Raw genomic sequence first — 23750 nt, forward strand, 5'->3', positions numbered from 1 at the left:
ATATCAAAGTATCTGTCTATTTTTCTACGTCATTCCATCACTTTTCATGTTTTGTGACATTTTCTTTCTTTGTTTTCCCCTCAGTGTGGTCTTTCAGTTCAAAAGCTCAAAGAAGTCAAACAACGGTACAGATGTCAACGCGGGTCAGATACCTCAGCTTCTATACAGGCAAGTTAAACTCCCTGCTTTGTGTTAACTGTGATGTAAGACTTTTTGTCTCTAGTTAATGATTTTAACTTTTCTATATTTTATCATCAGGCTTCCTTCAAATGATGGCAACGCGTCCAAAGGCAAACAGCAGACCAGTGAACCAGTCCACATCCTGAAACGCTCATTCGCTCGCACTGTCTCAGTGGTGAGTACAGTCTCCTTTTTTACGGGCTTCCTCTCTGTTTCCACCAGCTTCATTTTCCTGACAGGTCATTTCTTCTTGCACCGTGTGTGACTGTCTTCCTGTGCCTCTCCTCTCTACAGGAGTGCTTTGAGTCCCTGCTGAGCATCCTACACTGGAGCTGGACCACCTTGGTTTTGGGTGTGGAGGAGCTGCGAGGGCTGAAGGGTTTCCAGTACACCGCCACGCTGCTGGACCTGGAGAGACTGCGCTTTGTGGGCACCTGCTGCCTCCGCCTGCTCCGGGTCTACATATGTGAGATCTTCCCCATCGCCGGTATGAGCAAGGAAAACAAAGGCACTTTTTTTCCTTGTTAATTAACATGATATATCTTTGTTTGCAAGAAGTGCTTAATATGACTGAAAGCTATGATTAAGAATGAGCAGTTATTAGTTATAAATGCTATTTTGAAAGGAAAACATTCATCCTTGCATTGATTTTGGATCAAAATGTTCTTTGCAGTTTAATACTTGAATGTCTGAGGCAGAGAAAATATTAAAAAGCAATACAGACTAGATTGTCTTCATAATTTCCAGACAAAAAGGAATAAACATCAGGAAGTTGTTCTTTCAAAAAGTACATCACAATCGATTTTCATTTCATTAGATCGTAAGTTCTCACATCGCCGTTTTGTACTATCTGTTGTTTGATTCGCAGCCAGCGCCAAAGCTGTGGTGGAGGAGTCGAGCAAGCTGGCAGAGTGCGTGGGAAAGACACGCAGCCTGCTGAAAAAGATCCTGTCAGAAGGCATGGACAACTGCCTGACCAAGTTGGACAACGACCCCCAGGGCTACTTGTCTCAGCCTTTGACTTTGCTGGAGGCTGTGCTGCAGGAGTGCCACAACACCTTCACCGCCTGCTTCCACTCTTTCTACCCGACCCCAGCTCTGCAGTGGGCCTGTCTTTGTGACCTGCTTAACTGCCTAGACCAGGTATATGACAGAAGAATTTGACAGTATTCCTCAGAAGGAGTTTTAAATAGGACTGGAACTCTCTCAGGAGTATCTTTAAAACATAAATCTTTGAATTATTTTCACTGATTTATGAATATTATGGGGGTAAAGTGTAAAAATGTAAAGTTCTGAGAGCATATGGGATCTTCATTGCCTTCTTTTGACAATTCAACAGACTGAAGCTCAAAAAGATCTAGCTCAAAGTCAACGGTAGCATTGATATGAGACCCAACAACACCACGATACGGAATTTTTCCAATTTATTAACACCTAGGTTGGTTATTTTTTTAAATCAGCTGTATCTCTTAAATCTCTTATACCTGTTTAACCCTATATGTTGAAATTATACTCCTCGCAGAACTATTGCCCTGACAGTATTGACTAAGACTGTTAGCTGACCTTTGCAAAAACATTTCTTAAAATTCCTCCCCCCTCTCCACCTCTTTCCAGGACATCGCCGAAGCCAACTTCCGCACCTCCAGTAGCCGTCTGCTGGCCGCTGTGATGTCGGCTCTCTGCAACACCTCCGTAAAACTCACATCCATCCTGCCCATTGCATACGATGGGGAAGTGCTGCTGCGCTCACTGGTCAAACAAGTAAGCACAGAGAATGATTCTGCGCTCGCTCACCGCTTCCCCCTGCTGGTGGCCCATATGGAGAAACTAAGCCATGTGAGTTCAGGCACAACAGATGCTGCACATCAGGTGTTGTCATTTCAAAATGGTGGTGAATTTAATCATTATCACACTGAATCCTCATTAAAAACCCTCATAATGAGTCTGAAAATCAAAACAGTAGTGTTAGATTTAACCGGTCTTTGTCTCTCATAGACGGAGGAGAACCTGATGGGCATGACCAGTTTCCGGGAGGTGCTGGAGAAGATGCTGGTGATTGTTGTGCTGCCTGTGAGGAAGAGTCTGAGGAAGGAGGTGGAGCTTTTTTCTCCACACCTGGTCTCCAACACCTGCGGTCTGCTGGCCTCCATCGTCTCTGAGCTCACCGCCTCTGCCTTGGGCTCTGAGGTAATTAAAGTCACAGTAACACGAACATGTGCTCTCAGTGTCAGACATGAGGCAAATATGATGGAAGACATAGCTTATATCAATCAATCAGTAAGTCAGACTTTATTTTGGAAGGCTCTGTAATACAACAATAATGTAACACAAAGTGATCAAAGCAGACAAGATAATAATCATGATATAGAATAAAGTAAACATACAGCAAGACCACCCCCCACAATCCATAAACAAGGTAAAGAACATGATATGAATAAAAGACGGAGCTGGCAAACTGAGGAATCGCTTTCATGAAATCTTAATGAGGAAACACCAGAGGTAGAATAAAATGTAAAAACTCAAGGTAGGGGGATATAGCCCTCGTCCGAGGTGGTACGTTCGATTCCAGCCTGGACCATTGACTGGATGTCCTCCCCTACTCGCTTCTACCCACATTTCCTGTCTCTCTTCAGCTGTCCTATAGCTGTCCTATACAAATACCCAAAAAATAAACTTTACAAAAAACTCAAGATAGGAAACTAAACCAACCAAATTACAAGAAATCAGTAAGATAATAAAATACTAATAGATAAAACCAGGAAAAGAGAATAAGATACTACACTACCAGTTAATACAGCAAAGTAGAATAAAATTAAGTATTAGAAATCACTGGAAAAAGATAAAAAATCAACTAAATAACTAAAAAAATAACAAATTAGTCAGAATTAAGTAAATACAAAAATGAAATAAAATATATCTATTTATAATAAATAAAAATAAGACAGTATATTACTTTTAAAATACAACAAAAAATTAACTAGATAAGTAAGTGAATAGGATAGAATAAAACTCAGGTAAAGCCAGACTACAAGGTAGGTCTTGAGCCTACATATAGCCTACATAATGCCTTCATATAGAGCCTGTATATAGAGCCTTTATATGTACATATATATAGCCTCTTTATTGAATGAATACGATATTAAAAGGAGAAAAAAATGAAGAAAATAAAATAATTAAAATGAAAATAGATTAATGGAAACCAAACAAATCCTCCCTCAGTTTGATAAGAATAAAATAAAAGTTATAATCAATGATGAAGAAATGTTAACCCACCCAATAAAGCCTATGTAAAATTAAAAAGATAGGTATTTCATTTTTCATCATTCATCATTCTGAGATAGGGAGGTTGTCCCACTATTGAGTTGCATTAATCAAAGCATCTGGTAATGAAAGCACGTATCAGCTGTCACGTGATGTTCTTATGGTTTCCAAAGAAAAGAGAGAGAAACAGAAAGAAGTGACTCTGATCATCATTAGTGTATGAATGTTGTGCTGAGTCCTCAATCAGGCTGTTTGATGTTGCTCTGTTGCTCTCAGACTCCTCCTTTACCTGTGAACACTCACTCTGCTCACATGCACATACCTATGTACCGCAGTCAGGACACTTTAAGGTCTCGTTGCCGTGGTAACCGGTTCTAGACGGCAGCCCTTTTTTTTTTTTTTTTCCCTGCGCTGATTTTCACCCGACTGTCTGTTGTCAGGGAAACAACTCTTAATTCCCCAGGGCTCCTGTATGTGTCACTCTTCAGTTGTGTCTGGCTCTCTGTAGTCAGACAGCGAATATAAACAGTGATTGTTTTTAATGCTGAGAACATTAAAATTAAAGATGTTAGTGTTCCAGGTGAAGAATCAATGTGTCTGTGTTTATTCTCAAACATTATATCACATTTTTGATGTTCATAAATGTGTCTTTAAGTATCAAAATAGACCTCAAATCACTTCACCAAAGCTTTATAATAAATAGATTGTGGTATAGAAATGTGCAAGTAAGACAAAAACAGGATAAACAAAACCAAACAAAGTGACATCGCAGAGGAAAAACAACATCGTCTGGCTTTTTAAGGTCATCAACCAGTCACTGATGATGATAAGCTGAGTCGACCTCAAAGTTAAGGTCTTGTTAAAAAGAGAACACATCCCCCTCTAATGAGTCATGATGCCTGATTTCCTCTTGTCAATGTTTTATTGTTTCCTACTATCTTCATTAAGATTCAGTAATTACTCCTTCAAATGTCCTCATCACTCCTGTGTGGTTATATTAATATGTTCTGGCTGCATGTTTCATTGTTTCCTTGTTTATTAGGTTGATGGATTGAACTCGCTCCACTCTGTGAAAGCCTCTCCAAACCGTTTCACCAAAACGAGCCAGGGCCGCAGTTGGAACACGGGCAACGGCTCTCCGGATGCCATCTGCATGACGGTGGACAAGCCAGGCGTTGTGCTGGTGGGTGTCTGTGTGTACGGAGGAGGGGGCATCCACGAGTATGAGCTAGAAGTGCTGGCTGATGACGTAAGTGATGAGAGCCTAAATTTTTAAAATGTATTTCTGGTAATGCTTGATCAGTTTTAACCACATCATCTTGACATCATGTTTTCTTTTTGTCTTTGGTCCCCCAGGCGCAGACAGAACACCCAGGAGACTCTGCACATTCTCACAGGTGGACATCCTTAGAGCTGGTGAAGGGCACCTACAGCACTGATGATTCTCCCAGTGACATTGCAGAGATTCGCTTGGACAAGGCTGTACCTCTCAAGGTACATGACATCTTTGAGAACTCATACATGCATCTGATTTGCTGTTGAAATTCAAATGTTAGGATGCTTGTTTTAGTTTGCATGTATCTAATCTCACGGATGAATGTTTCTGTTACAAGGAGGGAGTAAAGTACGCTGTCAGACTGCGAAACTATGGCAGCCGAACAGCTAACGGAGACGGCGGTATGACCACAGTGCAGTGCTCTGATGGCGTGTCCTTCACGTTCAGCACCTGCAGTCTAAGCAGCAACGGGACAAACCAGACGAGAGGACAGATCCCACAGATTCTCTACTACAGGTAAACACACAGCCGGCTGTTCGATGATACAGACGGCTGCCGGAGTTCTCGGTTTGTTCTGTATCTAACTCAAGTTTTTCTTGTCTCTGAAGGAGTGAGTATGACGGGGATCTACAGTCCCAGCTGCTGAGCAAAGCAAACGAGGAGGACAAGAACTGTAGCAGAGCTCTGTCTGTGGTCAGTGCTGTGGTCAGAGCTGCAAAGGACCTGCTCCACAGAGCTTTTGCGGTCGATGGTAAGATCCACAAACTTGGACAAGCCTTGATACCTTCTATAGACCTGATTGTAATTAATTTGGATTCTATCTCTGTCCTTTTTTGTAATCTCCAGTGGATGATATTCCTGAGCTGTTGAGTTCCTCCAGTCTGTTCTCCATGCTCCTGCCCCTCATCCTGGCCTATATTGGCCCTGTAGCTGCTTCTGTGCCCAAGGTAGGCAGTCATAACAAACAAACATTTCATCTGATCATGATCAGGCTGTTTCTCTCTGATGTGACATCCTCCTTCTCTTTCTCCTCCAGGCTGCTGTTGAGGTTTTCGGACTCGTTCAGGAGCTGCTACCTGCTGTCTCTGCCCTCAACCAGAAATACGCCCCTCCCACCTTCAACCCCAACCAGTCCACAGACAGCACAACTGGCAACCAGCCTGAGCAGGGCCTGTCAGCTTGCACAACCTCAAACCACTACTCCGTGATCGAGAGTGACCACCCTTACAAACAAGCTTACGTCACACAGTACAGGGTAAGGTCTCTCTTGGCACGCTAACGGCTCAGCAAGAAGAAGAAGAAGTGACGCAGTTAGAACTTTCACCCAAAACTAATCCTCTCCTTCTCATCTCGTCTCAGGTATCGTTCCCAGACTGCGTCCGCTGGACCACCATTGAGTTTGATCAACAGTGCGGCACTGCACAGCCAGAAGACGTCTTGCGCCTGCTCATCCCCAGCAGGACCCTTCACCTGTCCAGTCTTGGCGGCAAACCTTTGATCCACGACACTATCAACACCTGGACTGATCTCAAGAAGTTCTCTGGCTCCACAGGCTGGCCAACCACCGTCCTAGTGCTGCCAGGTGAGACAGTTCAACATTTAGCAACAGCTTTATAAAAAATGCCTCACATTAAGTTATTTCAGAACATTTCCTGAAAAAGGGCCAAAGTCACAGTTTATAACTTCTGCTTTGTGCTGCGAGAGACTAAAAAAAGCATGATCAGACATTAGGCAATACACTTAGGATGTTGCACTCGCATGATATCTATATTTATCAGCACTTTAGTTGCATGTAATATTACTTCTGCTATTTAAGGTGCCTGTCAGACAAAGCTGGATTTATTCAGAGTGTCAGGAAAATTCTTCTTTACTGTTTCTTTGTCCACAGTCTGTAGCTGCTCAATGAGGATACGATGTTTTTCATATGTAGTGGGGTTCTTGGTATGAGGTAGAGATGGGCCTATCAAGCGAAAATACTATTTGATAGTCACTGCTAACTTCTAAGAGAGAGATCCATTTGATGACTGTGCAAAGTTTTTGAAGATATGCTAGTTCAATATTTTACAGCATTACCCTCCAGGATAAATAAAGTATTTCTTAATTATGATTCTGATATGATATACATATGGACATGATCTAGGCATTCTACTTTTACCTCTAAAGTTTGCCCTTAATCTCATTTTTTGTTTATTTTTTTGAAGATGTTCCTCCCAGAACCCTTTGGTCTGTGTTTTTCTTCAGTTCTGAATCTCACAGAGCCGCACCCATTTTCCCTGCAACTAGCACTTATGCTTTCTTATGTTATCTGGAACGTAATTATGTTATTATGGAAGTTTTTTAGTTATTACATTTAAAAAATGTAGCAGCTTTCAGATGCTCTATAACTGCTGTCAGGTGGTTGTACCGCATAACAAACAGGGGCTAGTATAAAAAAAATTTAAAATACATTTTAAAGATTAGATAAAAGTCACATGAATGATTTGTTTTTTTTTATTAAATGAATGTCGGAATGTTCAAAAATCACGACTCATCCCTAGATGAAGTAGCATGTAGTTTCTGTTTCTATTTTTCTAGTTATATTTTTGGGACTTTCCAGAGAGGAAAGTGAAATTAGACACTTAGAAAACTTATAGACAGAGAGTGGGGGAGTGACATACAGGTAGGGGCCGCAGGCTGGAATTAAACCCAGCTGCCCCTTATATGGGTGCACAATTTAACCATTAGCCCAAATCAGCGCCCTAGCATGTAGGTTCTAAGCAACATTTTGACCTTAGTTTTGCCTGCAGAGCAAAATAATTCCCTCTTGACCTGTAAAGCGCTCTTTAGTTCACACTCTGAGATGCTACATATCTTCAAGGGGGAAAATTTTCAGACTGCAGACTCTGGTGACAAAAAAAAAGGCAGACGAACACATACTGTAATATTTGTGATAAAATATGTACTCCATTGTAGCATAGATTAAGTGTTAAAGTATTATGGGGGGACTCAGTGGTCGTTCATCGATCTTTATTATGCCCACATGTGCTTTAATCTTGTTAATGAAGCTCTACTGAAACCCCAGCAGCAGCAGGCAGCCATTAACCTACCAGTGATTACCTACAACACTGTCCCCATCTTCCTCTCCTGTAATCTTCTGTTTTTATGTCCTCTCTACTCTCAGGAAATGAAGTTCTGTTTTCCCTGGAGACAGCCTCAGACTATGTTAAAGATGAGAAAGCTTGCTTTTATGGCTTTAAGTGTGTGGCTGTGGGATATGAATTCAACCCTGGTCCTGATGAGGTACAGACACTTTTGGAGCATTCTGTGTTTTATCTGTAAAATGTTAAAGTTGTGCATTCATCCAAGCAGAGAAAAAGGTGTTCAATGTGACTTCTAATAACTTTTTGATTGATCATTCTGGACATTTCAGGGAACCATCCTGCTGGAGAAAGAGTTGGCCTACCTGGGCAGTGTGTGTGCTGCTGCTCTGATGAAGAAAGATCTGGCCCTCCCTATAGGTAAGGAAAATAGGGGATGAGGGAATTGCAGATTTTGTTTCCTATGAGTCAAGGTCCTGGAAACAAAAGAAGCATCCTGAGTTAATTATTAATACGTTATTCTTTTTTTAACCTTCAGGCAATGAATTAGAGGAGGATCTGGAGATTCTTGAGGAAGCCTCTCTTCAGGTAACACATCTCTTAAATTCTTACATACTCTCTGGTGTAAAAAGGAATCTCTTGATCCCTTTTTCCCCTCCATGATTCTTATCTCCTTCAACCTCACTCAGGTGTGCAAGTCGCACTCAGGGATCCTAGGGAAGGGTCTGGCCTTGTCTCACTCGCCCACCATTCTCGAGGCCCTGGAGGGAAATCTACCTCTGCACCTCCAAACCAATGAGCACTCTTTCCTTGAAGACTTCATCACCTGTGTGCAGAACTCAAGCGGAGGACGTCTGGCCAGGTAAATATTAGTGGAGGTAGCCAGCATGCACGCTCAGTCTCTCTCTTTTTAATTCTGTTACCAGACTAGAGAGGGATACTATCTGCATTTTACAATTTTTCATTTTTATTTAAGCTTTACTCCTCCAATCTCAGTTGATTATTACAGATTATCTTGTTAAAAATAAGTGCGTCTCTTTCTCTCTCTCTCTCTCTTGACATCTAGGTGGCTGCAGCCAGACTCCTACGCAGACCCCCAGAAGACATCTCTGATCCTGAATAAAGATGACATACGCTGTGGATGGCCGGCTACTGTGGTTGTGCAGACCAAAGACCAGTATGGAGACGTGGTTCATGTTCCCAACATGAAGGTAAGGAGGATTTCTTATAGATATTTAATCATACCTACATTATTGCACACTTCTGAATTTTGTATTTCATCATTTTATTCCCCAGGTGGAGGTGAAGGCCGTACCCGTCTCCCAGAAAAAGTCCATGCAGCCTGAGAACGTGAAGAAGCTGCAGCGTTTACCTGGAAGCTCCTCTCCTTCAACATCCGGCCCTGACCTGACCTTTGGAGGTCTGCCGGTGCCCAAACTGGAGGCCACATACGAGCCCATGATCGTGAAAGAGGCTCGATACATTGCAATCACTATGATGAAGGTCAGTGTCATGTGACAGGCTTGTATCTCATTCACCATTTTACATGTTGACATTAAGAAGGGTGTGTTTGCTCCACAGGGGGGAGCTGTTTGGTCAGTGACAGATCTGATGTAAACAAGGCAGCTTGTGTCCTCTAGAGGAAATGCAAGTCATTGCAGCTTAGGTACAAAGATGGAGACATTTTAGTACAGTCGAGCACAAGCAAAAGAGTTGTGCAGCTGCAGTATTAACAAATGGTTCTCTATAAATATTAGAAGAAGAAGGGCATTTATTGGGAGAAGAAGATGAAGAAATCAGCTAATTAAATCACTGGTTGATACAGTTAGGAAGCACGTACCTTCACACTACATGCTGATTCTTTTTGTCTGTTTCAGGCGTATGAAAACTACTCCTTTGAAGAGCTGCGCTTTGCCTCCCCCACCCCAAAGAGGTAAGTCAGCAAGTGCATTAAAAAAAACAACCCTCCAGTCAGATCCAATCTACTGACTGATGTTTTCCCCCCATGCAGACCCAGTGAGAACATGCTGATTCGTGCCAACACTGATGGAACCTACAGCGCCAACTGGACTCCAGGAGCTGTAGGCCTCTATACAATCCACGTCACCATCGATGGCATTGAAATAGGTACGTCAATGTGGATATTTTTTTTGTAAATGCAAGTCTATCCCCCTAAGTATCCCCCACAGTAAATAGAGGGACACACACAGATGACCGTTAATAAAACTAACCTGTTTTACAAACTTAACCTGTACGCTGTCCTCTCTTTCAGATGCTGGTTTGGAGGTAGAAGTCAAAGACCCTCCCAAAGGCATGATCCCACCTGGCACACAGATGGTTAAACCAAAGGCTGAACCTCAGCCCAGCAAGGTGAGTGTCTTCTTTTGATTCACCAGCAGGGGCATGAACATGCATATAAACACATGAATAAAGGCATGCATGCTTGCAATCACTCATCAAACACAACTTAACAGAAACAACATGTCCTGTCTTGTGCACTATCAGCAAAACTCTCACTGTTTAAACTTCATTCAGAAGTGTTCTGATATGAACCCCCAAAACAAGGACCTCCTTGTGATGTGAAGGGTTTGTTGCTATTGCCTCTCTTACTGAGAATCAGCAGCTTATTTTGCTCCTCTGTGCAGCTTTGAGCCGTTCTTACCTCCTTGTTTTCGGTTTGCTGCCCTGACAAACAAAAAAAAAAAGCTTGTCCGTAGAAAGCAGTGTACATCAACTGATTGAAAGCTTTCTGTTTGGGGCAATGATGATTATCCCAACAAAGTGAAAGAGAAGATCGATGTCTGTATTTTGGCAGGCTAAAACAGGGCTGCCAGATTTGGACCTCTTTTTGCCGCTCATATTTTTTCTCTGTACTCCGGTTATTTTGTGCATGTTTTCATACTGACTGTTGCCACTGTACCAACAAATTAACAACTGACATGTTGCAGTCGTCATCATCATTTTGTGAAACTTATGGTATTTATATTTTTCAATCCATAATGGGGAAACAAGCAAAGTATCCTCCCCGTATATCCTATTTTCTAAGCACTAGTGCTCCTGAAAATAGAGCCCCTACAGTTTCCTCCTCTTTCCTTGCGTGTACTTGATAGCGGGCTTTATGTGAAGCAAAGCTTGCAATCTCCAACTGTCACTGATCCTGCTTCCTCTTTCTCTTCCTGCTGCACCTCTCTTTTCCCTTTTCGTTCTTTCTGACTATTCTTTGCTCCTGCCGCTCACGGTCTTCATCTCCCTTCTGCTTCTCTCAGGTCCGCAAATTTGTGTCGAAGGACAGCGCAGGCCTGCGTGTGCGTAGTCACCCCTCCCTGCAGAGTGAACAGATAGGCATAGTGCATGTCAATGGCACCATCACTTTCATTGACGAGGTAATCGACTATAGATCAGGCAGAATTGAATTATGTTATATGAATATGACAGCTGTAGCACTTTCCACTGTATTCTATTTTCTTTTCTATTCTTCTTGGAATAAGTATTGTAATCATGATTTCTTGTTTGGATGATTAGCTTTGAGTAGTCCTCTTTTTAATGGCTTCTATGATTTAAGTGTTTTTATCTGGTAACTCCTTTCTTTCAAAGCTTATCAATTTGTTGCTTTTAATTTTGCTTCTTGCAAAGCACTCTGAGGCTACATGAAAGGCTTGAATGCCTGCAGTTCAAAACCAGCAGATTAAAAATTAACAGCGTCGCACATATTTACAACTTGGTCATATTGTAAGGTAATATATATTTAGAAAATCTGCACTTTGGTAACTGCACCGGGGTCGGTTTTTAACTTTCCTACCCCTTTGACTTGATATAAAGATGGATGACTCATCTCCACCTCCTACCATTGTACAAAAGTGAGGCCAAAATAACCCATATGATAGGCCTAACCAGTAGCAGAGTTGTCCCGATCCTTTAGCTAACCAAAACACACATCTGACATTTTAAAGAAAAACTTCACAGTTAGAGAATCTGGTGCTCACAGGAGCCGCTTTGGAAATAGAGCTGTCAATCATGACATTACACCTCTTTTTATAGCATCAAATGACTCATTAGAACTAATCCTGTCATAAAAATGAACACTTGGACAAAGATAAGCAAGATAAAAACCAACTATAATAACAGAAACCATGTTTGGGGAGAATTTATTCGGCATGTATTTTGATTTTAAAGTTTGATCCATGTCCCATCTGTTTACATGGAGTGGGTGGAGTTTATAAATATACTGCAGCCAGTCAGCAGGCGGAGCTCCAGAGGTTTCGGCTGCCATGTTGAAGTAGTCTTAGCTAAATCACCCATGACCTTTCTGATCTCGTTTTAAACTTTAGACTCTCCTGTAGCCTCAGACATGCTGAATGTGTGTGTGTGAATGTGTGTGAGTGTGTGTGTGTGAGTGAGGGTGCTGCCCATCCTGTATCCATAGTAACGGGGCGGCATGGCTCTGCTCTGCCCTATTGCTTGTTTTCCCATAGATCCACAATGATGATGGTGTGTGGCTCAGGCTCAATGATGAAACAGTAAAGAAGTATGTTCCCAGCATGAATGGGTACACAGAAGCCTGGTGCCTCTCTTTTAACCAGCACCTGGGCAGGAGCCTACTGGTCCCAGCCGACGTAAGTAGAAGAAGGCCTGCCGAGCGAGCGGTCTGTGTCAGTTTAATAATGGCAGAGGCTCCTGTGCTGTTCATTTGGGGAAAAAACTCAGAGGTCATATTGGTTGTGAAACAATAAGTGCTCTTCAAGGTCTCCAATGTTTGGCACCCACCCCCCAAATGTCCTCTCAGCATGTGAACTGAAGAACCTAATCAGATTAAAAGCTGGGGTGTTTTCTTGCATGAAACAACTTAAGCAGCACTGAGTATGAAACTTTCACTAACACACTGTGCACAGGAACAGCAGCTGGGAGCCTGCATGCATTTGTTCATGTCTAAAGGCAAAGAGTTAACCATAACATGACCATTGTGTGCTTAGTCGGACACTTGCAAATGGTCACATGCAGTAGGTAGTTAATGTGTAGCGCTTTGAAGTTAACCCCAATGCAGGAATTGACAGACAAGAATACGAGGTAGTAAAGGAGCAATTTCATCCTGTGGTGAAGTTGGTTATTCTACACTGTTCAGTCTTCTTTTCCTCATTGCCCCTCACTCACACTTCATAAACACTCACACACCAAAGCATGTAATAAAAGGGTATCCCTCATGTTTTGCTCCATGCCACAAAAACCGCCATAAAACGCAACACAATCAAACCAGGAATGTGATCGGGTGTTTGTCAAGAAAAGGGGGGAATATTTTGAGATGAGATTTTGTTTTTTGGGTGGTTTTCTGTCATGAAGCAATCACTGGTCCACAAAAAAGTTTCAATAGGAAATTGTACCTCTACTGCTCCACAATTCCACCTTTGCATTGGGATGTTATAAGTGCTAGGTGGCTTCCATGTAAGGTCTCTGTCTGAACAGCATGACACACTACATCATCCAAGTGGGGAATTTTTTTGGAAGTTTCAACTCTCTGTCTTTTATTTGGTCGTGGATTTGGAATCAATGATCCTGTGGTGTTTGGAGTGAACTGTCAATTCTCTTTTTCCACCCCTGCAACCGGGCCTTTGTCTGTACTCCTCACGGCCTCCCTTTTTATCAGTGCTCCACTGTTTCACTATCTGGCCTACCTGACACCAGTCAGAGTCCGTCCTCTCTTCTTCACCTTCTCAAATCTCGTCTGATGCTGGAATTTACAGAGGAGCCAAGCCAAAAAAACCCAAACATTTTTCCTTCTTCCAAAAAAATACACAAGCGTCTTCCCCCATCCTGTTTCTCTCCTCTTTGGAGTCGTCTACTGTTTCTTGACTGTCTCACGATCTGTTGCTCAGAATGTCTTTAACGCTAGCCAAGGAGTCAGGGATATCGGCTTTTTGTCGTGGACCCCCTTAACTATATTCCCGCCACAGGTGAGTTGTATGAAGGAGGGATAAATAGCTTGACTGCCCCATAGCGAATCATCTATCTGTTGCTTTATTTGTCCTCTTGAACCCCCTGTGAAGTCGTAGTCTCCCCACAGTGTTACAGTAAAAGGTTGAACCACAGTTGCATGGTTGTCTGTTCCAGTGACTTTACAGTATGTCAGCAGCCACTCTCCCATAGACTCTGTCAGTGGAACTTTCCAAGTAATTACAGTTCAAGCTTGTATGTTGCATGGGGTTGAAGATACTAATGTTCAGCCTGTTGCATGAGGTGTTTGACAGGCTTGTCACATATAGTCCTGTTTCCTTGTGTTTCATAGCATGCCTCCTTTTAGACTGTATGGAAATAAGTGAACATTATAATTAACAGGAGTCATTCACCTGCTTCACTACAGTGTTAACAGGAATGTTGAACTCTTATGTTGTATTAACTTGACTATTCGGCTTCCTGATTTTAAGTTTTCATCGTTATGTTCAGGAGATACATTTTAACATCACAGGAGATATAAAGTTCTGGAGTATCACATTTCTTTATTGAGGATGGAAAGGATTTAGTCATCCATATAATGTTCTGTCCAGTAATTATAATGTGGGCTGTGCAGTTTCAAGGAACAGTTTACCGTTTGGAGAATGTACTTGTTTGCTTTCTGCTGAGTTAGATGAGAACAAAAATGATACCACTCTCATATCTGCTCTGGGAATTCTCACTCATTCAGCCTTTAATCAAACCTCCAGGAATCATCAAGGGCAGACTCTCATTTTCAGTAATGTCAAGAGAACAACAAAACAATTAACCCACCCACACACACACACACACACACACACACACACACACACACACACACACACACACACACAAACACAGAATAAATACAAAAACGGGCAACAACAATATTAAAGGAAGTTACATAAATAGGCAGAGTAGTTTTGAATCATAGTTTTATATATAAACCTAAATGCACAAATGTGTGAAGTTTGAATGTATGTTGCAAAGTCTTCTATGTAACTGCTTTTTGCTACTTTAGCAGTAGAGCAGCCAAAAGCAGTTTTTCAAGTGCAGTGTTTGGACTTAAGTGTTAACCAATCAATGGAACATGTTGAGCAGTGACAGAGAGACTGGATTAATAAAGAGGTGATGTGTCATGACATGTTGCCAGTTAAAACTTTATAAGTAAATATAGTATAACCAAGCAGCAACCTCTGGCCATGAGAATTGATGCCAATGTGGAAGTGTTAAAACTTGCAGTTCAGGGGCGCTGGTGGCCTAGCTGTCTAAGCGCCCCACATAGAGGCTACAGTCCTCGTCACGGGGGTCGCCGGTTCGATTCCCGGCCGGTCAACCATTTCCTGCATTTCTTCCCCCACTCTCTTCTCCCACATTTCCTGTCTCTCTTCAGCTGTCCTATAAAATAAAGGCAAAAAGCCCCAAAAATATAACTTAAAAAAACAAACAAAACTGCAGTTCCTCGAATGTCCACTTCAGGCTGGCTCCGGAAGTACCGGAAACCACATACACACAAATTCAAAAAAGCCGATCTTTACAGCAGAAATAAACATGTTTACAGCCTGGTACAAAATACGAGTGTAGTCTGGATAGCTCATTTCTCCATCGGCACACATTGTACGGAGGGGTGAATTTTTTCATAACACCGCAATTTCAAAGATATTAAGATTACGAGTTTTACATTACGAGAGGCACAGCTGACTTGATTGACAGGTGGGAACACTGTAGCTGTTAGCTAGGAGGCTCAAAGCCCGCCTCTTTACGTCTTTATGCAGTTAAGTTGAGTTCAATATTTCCAATATGGCTGCCGCTGAGGATTGGCTTCAAAAAAGGGCTTCAGAAACAGATGGGTGACGTCACAGACACTACGTCCATTATTTATACAGTCTAGGTATAAACCCGTACCTATCAGGTCTTTCTGTGAGACGTGCCCAACCAACATTTTTTTATGAAATACTATGATGAGTGAAGTTACTGTCGTCCCTGATGAATCAAAGGGCTGAGGCAGAAGGTCTGCAACATTAATCACAATTCTGTTGTTATCACTGTAATAATCATTTACAGTTATCACAACAGGAGAGTCTGAATTTGTTGCAACAAATAATACATATTATATTATGTAAAGAAACAAGGAGGTCAATGCTTTCTCACTCAGCATGTGTACATTTATTTTACCCACATTTCACACCATTTTGATGCTACCCATGATTGAACCAGTGCTAATTAAGTGGTGACTGTTTTTCCTGCTGTATTACTACTACAGCATTAATACCTGTTTTGCAGTGAGCATGCTACAAAACAAGTATTTTGTAAAACATGAAGAACAGCAAATGGACATGCACTGAGTGTTAAAGCTAATATGCTCTCTCTAATATTTCACGTTAGATTGGGATTATCAGCAGATTAAAGCTCCTCAGACTCAAAACAAATCCATTGCTAGCTCTTTATTATCAGACAGGTATGAGAGTGGTATCAATCTTCTGATCTCTCTCTCTCTCTGAAAGAATGCAAATAGTTAGTGTCTGTTGTTTTAAGGCATTGTCCCTGCCACACTGCTAACAGTGGCTCCTCAACACATGCACTCAATAGATGATTTCTTGTCCTGATTTTTTGAATATTTTGCAGCCTGTTGTGTCCCTGTTCTTTGGCTCTAATCCATTTTCTCACCTCTTGCAGGAGGTCAGGGGCCAATCGGAGGAGAACATAAAGGAGGTGAGCAGCTGCCCTTCCCACGAGGCCCCCATTCGGGTGCAGAACAGGGCAGGGCAGGGCGGCGGCCCGGGGCTTTATAAGGTAGTGAAGACCGGCCCCTCTGGTCACAACATCAGAAGCTGCCCAAACCTTAGGGGTATCCCCATTGGAATGTTAGTTCTTGGCAACAAGGTCAAGGCCATAGGCGAGGTACGCACACACCCCAAATAATGACATGTGTTTTTTTAAGTCAGTCTGTTAAGATCACCTAATGTATCAGAGCTAATATTGGTAGATTTTGGGGTCGGATCAAGAGCTCCCTCTTTAATAAACTGAACTGATTTTGTATGTGAAAGATGTAATCTCTCTGTCTAATGGAAATACATCAGGTGCTTTTGGGTGTGGGTGTGTGTTCTGTATCTTCCCTCTCATTGAGGTCTTATCAGCTCCTATGGCTGCAACATTTCCGCGTGCTTCCTGACTTACTAATTCCAGTTTTACACATCCATTGCAGTTTCAGGGTGTCATGATCAGCTGCCTTGAGACTTCTAAGTGGAAGTGTGATCACAAAAACGCTGGAGCCTCTCTGTGCCTTGACTGTGTCTTTCTTGCATTTATAATAATCCTGTCAATAACTTGGTACTTTCTAAATCATCTTTGGCCTGGTGATGAGTGAAGCCTCCCCACTTTGGATATGACCTTTCAGTGGCTGATGTGGTGTGTCATGCTGTTCAATAGTTTCCTCTCTGAGCCTGTACTGGAATGCCTTGTCTGGATCTGAGAGGTGCAGCCTGCACATACTAATACTTCCATCTGTGTCTTGTTTTCCCTAAATGATAATGTATCTGGGATTAAGAACAAACAACCTCATGCATTTACCTTTCAATAAGCTACCCCTGTGTTAAGTTCTCACTTTTATTTAAGCTGCATCGATTTTGTCCTGCAGGGACCGCTGATACACAAAATCAATACTTGTATGTGATCTGCTGCTGTGGGTTTGAATGTGTTAATCAGTTCAATTGAATGTTTGCATGTAAGTGATCTACTGTCAGAAACTGTGTCATGGTTTTGTCTGTGCAGTAATGATAATAATGATAACTCTGACTGTTTTTTAATAGATATCTCTTTGGCAGTGTGCTGTGAGTGTGCTGTGAGTGTGAGTACGGATAAAGAGTGTTGTTTATGCACCAGGTGGTGAACTCAGAGGGGACCTGGGTGCAGCTGGATAAGAACAGTGTTGTGGAGTTCTGTGAGAGTGATGAAGGCGAGGCCTGGTCTTTAGCCAGGGACCGCGGTGGGAATCAGTACCTTCGCCACGATGATGGTAAGCAGCCACACACGGCAAGGAAATACTCCTTGACCCTCATAATTAGATAAAGTGTGAGTTAACATTATTTATTTTGCTCTTGCAGAACAAGTACTGCTTGAGCACGGGGCTCAGACCCCTCCACCCAGCCCCTTCTCTGTGCAGGCCTTCAACAGAGCCGCAACCTCAAATGGAGCGCAGGGCTTTGACTATGGCATCTCTAACAACAAAGGTAAGATCAACATAATGTCAAGTAGATTTAAAGTGTTCCAAACATACCTTCAATCTTTTTATCACTCTGCATTCAACATTTGCTTCGATTCATGCTGTTTACTCAACTTTTGACTCTTTAAGCCTCAGGATCAGATTCTGAGTGATATTAAATGTTTTACTATTTCTGATTTACAGTACGCCTGAATATTTATACCTCACTTCTGACTTCACTCTACACCCTTGTCTTGATAGCTCACTGCTTTATTTTAAGACTCACTTCAACTGACTTCTGCCCTTTGAGACTCATCTCACAAGTAGTATGACACATTAGTTCATTGTAGATAGAATTGCATCAGCTTATAACTTCTTTTTTGATCTGTATCACTGCATTTATTATGCAGGCACAAGAGCAAGTTTTTCTCTCATATTAAAAATCACTTGACCACAGTTGATAGAAGTGCATCCACAAGGTGTTTGTGATCCAGGATGGGTCAGTCAATCAAACCACCAGTCACTGATCTGTCATCACTTTTTATTTATGCATGCTTTTTATTGTTTCTACTCTTTCTTCATGCCTAACATTTTTGCAATGTCAGGCATTTACCTGTGTGTGCGTGCATGGGCCAGTCAATGTGCTTCCAGTCATTGGGAATACTATGTGTTGAATTCACTGAGTATGGGCTTGTCCAGCACTGATGACCATGAGCACTTATCTGTGATTTCACTCTTTACTCTTTGTTGACATAATCTAGTCTCTTTTAGAGCACTTGATCACACACTCATATCATTATTCTTCTTAAAGATATGGTTGAATGGAGAAACACCATATGGATTAACTCATCACTTCTGCCACACCATCAAAGATTGGCTGGCCCCAAATATGTCTGTACGTCTTTCTGCCTCTATGTCCAGCTGACACTGTCAACTGTCTTTCAAACGGCTAACCTCTGCTTCAACACTTGGATTAAGAAAAGGAGGCTGACTGGTTTGGTCCTGCTCGTCAGTTAATCGTGGTTGTATCACATTATACAAAGTAATGCCTCATCCTCCAACAACAAAGGCTCCATTTATGTAAATCTTAGTGTCTGGATAGAAGCCAGATGCAATTTTACACTTGGCGTCATACCCTAAATGCTAATCTCTGCACGGCACTCTGCAGTCCAGGGGTGATGGGAATCAAACTAAATCAGTTTGATATTAATTACTCAAGAAAACTGGCTTTCTGCACAGACTGCTAATTGATGAAGCTTCATGGAGACATGGAGATGAACTCATACCTTCCATCCTTTCCTTCTTTTGACCTCACATCTTGAGGTGCATTGCATCTTCTCTCAAAAACCAAATGCGTCTTGGTTGTGTTTGGACTTTTTAAAAGAAACAAAAAACTCTTGTTTGACAGATGACTGCAAAATGCGTCAGATTCAGAGTGGCATGTGCGAGACGCCTGACACGTCTCTCTGGCTTCAATATGAAGCCACGACGGTTGATTTCCCCCAACTTAGCTCCACAAAGACTGCTTCACATTTCTGGCAGTGCCCCAAAAACTACACAGTGATTGGGTTTTGTATTTGATTGTCAAACAGGAAGTTGTGTCAACAGAGTGGAAGACTTTTGAGTGGTGGTTGAAGCAGTGTCAGCTCAGGCACAGAGAACTGACATGTCTGATTTCTCAGAGGACGCATGTCTTTTTAGAACTGACACGTAGAAGGCAGAGAGACTCTTCTCTGCCCTTACGTCTTTATATTCTCTGACTGAATAGAGCTGCTTAATGGGAGGAACCTCAAGTCCTGGAAGTATTCATGAATACTTGAGGAAGAAAGATAGTTGATCAGTTGTGTGGACGTAGTTTTTCTGTCGGCAGAGTTTCTTTAAAGTCTTGTTTTTGTCTGTTTAGTACAGACAGTGATTAAGTAGCGCAGCAACCTTGAGCCACAGATGAAATTTCTTTCATCATTGCATATTGGAAGAGAAAACTACAACCCTATGGCTCCTGTTTTTTATCAAATACTGACTCAGAGTCTAAAAGTAAATGATTCAACAGTGCCGTGTGTTGAGAGTTTACTACAGAGCTAAGTCAACAACGCTCTAAGTTTGATAGTCGGATGTTTCCCGTATTCTTTTTCTTCAGAGTTGCAGTCTTCTGATCTCCACAGACTTGCACCTTGACTTTTTGATCTCTGTGTAGATCCATCTTACCCATCTTACTCAGCCTCCTGCCTTTTTGGACTGTGGAAGTGAGGGATAATTTTTTAAAAAAGCTCCTCCCATTTGGCACATGACCTGAATGACTGATAGTAAATAAACTCTGAATGATCCTCACCCCCGTAAAACCATAGCACAAGCTGTAGTTTTTCCCCATCCTCTGTCTCCATGTTTGCAGGTGACCGGTTGAGTGCCATACTGAATTCCATTCAGTCTGGGCCCTTCCTCTCAGCAGCTCCCTCCTCCTCCTCCGTATTTGAGCAAGCCGCCCAACCTCCTCCCTCCTCCTCCCTTGTCCACAGCCCATTTGTGTTTGGACAATCCCCCTCCCAACTGTCTCAGCCACAACCACAGCTTCTGAGTAAGTCTGTCCTGCTTTCTGACAGCGCTTGCTTGCATAGGTGTTGATCCTTTTCCTTTCAGCTTTTCGTTTCAGCTTTTGTTCAGTTCTCTTTTTGTCTATCTTCTTAGGAGCGCAAGAGTGACTTTTGACACATAACATTGCAGTTATGTTAAAATGCAATAATATACATAACAAGCCACTGTGTCTACTTTTAAAGGGTTAAATCTTGTTTCAAAAGATCAAACCAAGTGAAACAGCCGTGTGACGCACTGACTGGGATTTTCACTTGGTTTCAGAAAGAAGTTTAAACTTTAATCTTAGACTATAGGTCTTGTTAAAGGTATATCTTGCCATGTGCTTAAGTAATAAGCTTAGCTGCTTATTTTTCTGCTTGCTCTTTTTAAAAAAAATCAGCATTTTCTTGTTTTGCTCATCATCTTCTCCGCTGCTTTGACTTCAGATCTGCATTTTTCATCCTTGATTAACAACTTGTGTCATTTTCTGCCCCAGCCAGCCAGAGCTTCACTGCACATAAAAAACAACAGACTACGACAAGTTCTCATACAGATCAGTTTTCTCATGAAATACCAAATGACAAAAAAACAAATACAAGGTTCTTTTAGTTCATGTAGATACATTTAGATTCTTTAAGAGGTTACATTAGAACAGGATAAATCTATCTCTGTATGTTTGAAACTTCTTCAGCATGTACAGCTCTCTTTTTCCCTGTCAGTCTTTTTCTCTGTTTGCTTCTTTCTAGTCTCTTCCTTTTGTTCTTGTCTTTTCTAACGGAGCCCTGGAAAGTGTCTTCAAGTAAGAAGAGCTCATACTTTACAGAGATGCAGATTGTGTTCCCTAAACCTATCACCTTTGGGTCATTAGACTTGTCCTGTTTGTACTGTCCCTACTTACCATGGACAGCCTCTGATGCTTTTAAGTATTTTTAAACAGAAATTTAAATTCTGACTTACAGACAAGTTCAAAGATAAGAAAACACTCAGAAAGCAGTCAAAATGAATTACAGTTTATTTAAACATAGGATCACAGAGTCAGTCAACAGTGTCACCTTGTTTTGCCAAGTGTGGCTAACCCAAGCAGCAACTTCCGGTCTCAAAATATGAAGCCCATGCGGAAGAGTTATAAACTGCAGTTCATCAAGCATCCACTTGAGGCTGGCTGCAGAAACACCGAAAACCACATACACCAATTCAAAAAAGACGATCTTTGCAGCATTAATAAACATGTTTACATGGTTCAAAAACGGCTTCGCTCTACACAGCTAATTTCTCTATCGGCACACACTGTATGGGGGGTGAATTTTTTTCTAACGCGACAGTTCAGAAGATATTAAGATGACGAGTTTTGCCCATATAAGGACATGACGGACTTGACTGACCGGCGGGAACACTGTAGCTGTTGGCTGAGAGGCTCAAACCCCGCCTCTTTACTTCACACTCTGCCTGGTTGAGTTCAGCATTACCAATATGGCTCCCGCCGACGATTGGCTTCAAAACAGCGCTCAGGAACAGATGGGTGACGTCACTGATACTACGTCCATTATTTATACAGTCTATGGACTAACCCTAGCAGAGCTAGCACCACCAGCCTTCGGGTCCTCCTTCCAGATAAACATCCACATCCCTAGATGCTGGTTATGCACAGGCATGTGGTTATAAGCCAGTTAAACCAGAAACAGCCCACATTCAACTTTATCTCCTATTACTAGATTAGAATACTGATTAACCGCACCCTTCAAGATGCTATCTGTCGTCTGTTGTCTTGTTCACATCTGAGTAGGCAGTAGAGCATTATTGCAAAAGGGAGTAGCCATTAACCAGAGCTACAGTCCGGCTAGTGGAGAGTGACTTGGCTACAAATTGGCCACAAAATACCTCCAGTAAAATATGATAGTTCCTTTAGCTGTCAATAATTTTGTCGCTGACTCACGAGGGTGACAACATTAAATCGTTTAGCCGACTAACACGCACAAACCGAGTCACCTTGATCAATTACTTTGACAGGAATTTGTGGATACATTGAAGACTTTGGCCATTGAAATTCATGTTTTATCTTTGAGGTCTCTCAAACCTATCATGCACAATATTATTAATGGTTTTGCCACAAAAACTTTGATTATTCTAAGGCAGTTGAGTGATTCATAAACGATGTCCTCATTGTGTTCTTCAAACTTTCAGTGGACCAAATCAAGGATGTTCAGTCTTGAGAAAATTGTCATTTTGCACGTTAGACTGTGTGCAGAAATGTGCTTTCACTTTATGATGGACTGATTCCTCCACCATGCACCATTCTTAAGAATGGAAGTATTCTCTACTTCAAATATGTGTCGCTAAATGTGTTCGCTCTCTGCATGAGAGAATAAAGCAAAACATAAATGATGCTCGATTGAGAGCATGAACAGAAACACCTCCTGGGCTCCGTAGTTTCTCTCTTTCTTTTCTGTAAATGTTCTTCTTTACATTTCTGTCCATTTCTCTACCAGTGCATTGAACTCTTGCATTATTCTTCACATTTTGTCTCTTTTCCTTTCTCTATATATATTTCACCCTCTTGACTTGACCCCATTGCCTCTTTGTGCTTTCTGTCTTTCTCTCTGTGGCGGCCCTCTTGCATTCCATGCCTCGTTTGTTTACCTGCTCCACCTGTTTTCCGCTGTAGACGGTTCGTCTCGCAGCCTTGCTTCTCGTGAGCGTGTGCACAAAAGCAGTGTGTCCGTGGCTGGGCATGGCACTGCTGTCTCATCTGTCACTCTCAGGCAAAAGGGTGGGTAACCACAGCATCCATGCATCCCTCAGACTGAACAGAGGGTGGGTAGGGACTGAAGAAAAGAAAACACAACCTGTTCGGCTAGTTTGGCTGGAAACTGTTGTCTTTCAATGAGACTTGGCCTCACACAAACTGAAGGAATGTGATAAACAAAGGGTTTTTTTTCAAGTTCCAAAAAAATCTTAAATACAGGAGACTCCCAATGTGTTCACTTATTGCAGTTATCAGTTTAGACTCCCTAAAATCAAGGCTTGTTTCAGTATCAGTCCCAAGCCTGGTCTGGCATCCATTTCTTACCAGCTTTCCCATGATCCACCAGCTCTGTTCATCCATCCTAGAGTTTATCTCTTACATAAATAGACAGACAGACAAGAGTCACTTAAATGAGCCTATCAGAAAATATGTCACTCACTTTTTTCTTTCGCTTTACAAGATATACCATCTTCTTGAGACTTA

General features: G+C 41.9%; 1 protein-coding gene across 14 annotated transcripts in view; it reads left to right on the forward strand.

The window, feature by feature from the left end:
* The window catches only part of mycbp2 (MYC binding protein 2), a 79570-nt gene that overhangs the window by 42087 nt on the left and 13733 nt on the right, over window positions 1–23750 (forward strand). For 5 of the 14 annotated variants that reach the window (XM_034694516.1, XM_034694517.1, XM_034694518.1 and 2 more), the window contains exons 28-55: window positions 85–168; window positions 259–355; window positions 475–667; window positions 1049–1323; window positions 1795–2016; window positions 2176–2367; window positions 4484–4690; window positions 4798–4935; window positions 5055–5233; window positions 5326–5468; window positions 5564–5664; window positions 5754–5972; window positions 6077–6299; window positions 7878–7996; window positions 8127–8214; window positions 8333–8382; window positions 8484–8656; window positions 8861–9005; window positions 9091–9297; window positions 9672–9727; window positions 9806–9921; window positions 10067–10164; window positions 11061–11177; window positions 12267–12407; window positions 16432–16656; window positions 17638–17770; window positions 17859–17984; window positions 20346–20528. In XM_034694516.1, the coding sequence (XP_034550407.1) occupies window positions 85–168; window positions 259–355; window positions 475–667; window positions 1049–1323; window positions 1795–2016; window positions 2176–2367; window positions 4484–4690; window positions 4798–4935; window positions 5055–5233; window positions 5326–5468; window positions 5564–5664; window positions 5754–5972; window positions 6077–6299; window positions 7878–7996; window positions 8127–8214; window positions 8333–8382; window positions 8484–8656; window positions 8861–9005; window positions 9091–9297; window positions 9672–9727; window positions 9806–9921; window positions 10067–10164; window positions 11061–11177; window positions 12267–12407; window positions 16432–16656; window positions 17638–17770; window positions 17859–17984; window positions 20346–20528 (4250 nt within the window). The remainder of the gene's footprint in view (window positions 1–84; window positions 169–258; window positions 356–474; window positions 668–1048; window positions 1324–1794; window positions 2017–2175; window positions 2368–4483; window positions 4691–4797; window positions 4936–5054; window positions 5234–5325; window positions 5469–5563; window positions 5665–5753; window positions 5973–6076; window positions 6300–7877; window positions 7997–8126; window positions 8215–8332; window positions 8383–8483; window positions 8657–8860; window positions 9006–9090; window positions 9298–9671; window positions 9728–9805; window positions 9922–10066; window positions 10165–11060; window positions 11178–12266; window positions 12408–16431; window positions 16657–17637; window positions 17771–17858; window positions 17985–20345; window positions 20529–23750) is intronic. The other 9 variants (XM_034694523.1, XM_034694525.1, XM_034694526.1 and 6 more) reach the window with 6 other exon arrangements.

The sequence above is a fragment of the Notolabrus celidotus genome, chromosome 10 (assembly GCF_009762535.1).
Source record: "Notolabrus celidotus isolate fNotCel1 chromosome 10, fNotCel1.pri, whole genome shotgun sequence".
Lineage (NCBI taxonomy): Eukaryota > Metazoa > Chordata > Actinopteri > Labriformes > Labridae > Notolabrus > Notolabrus celidotus.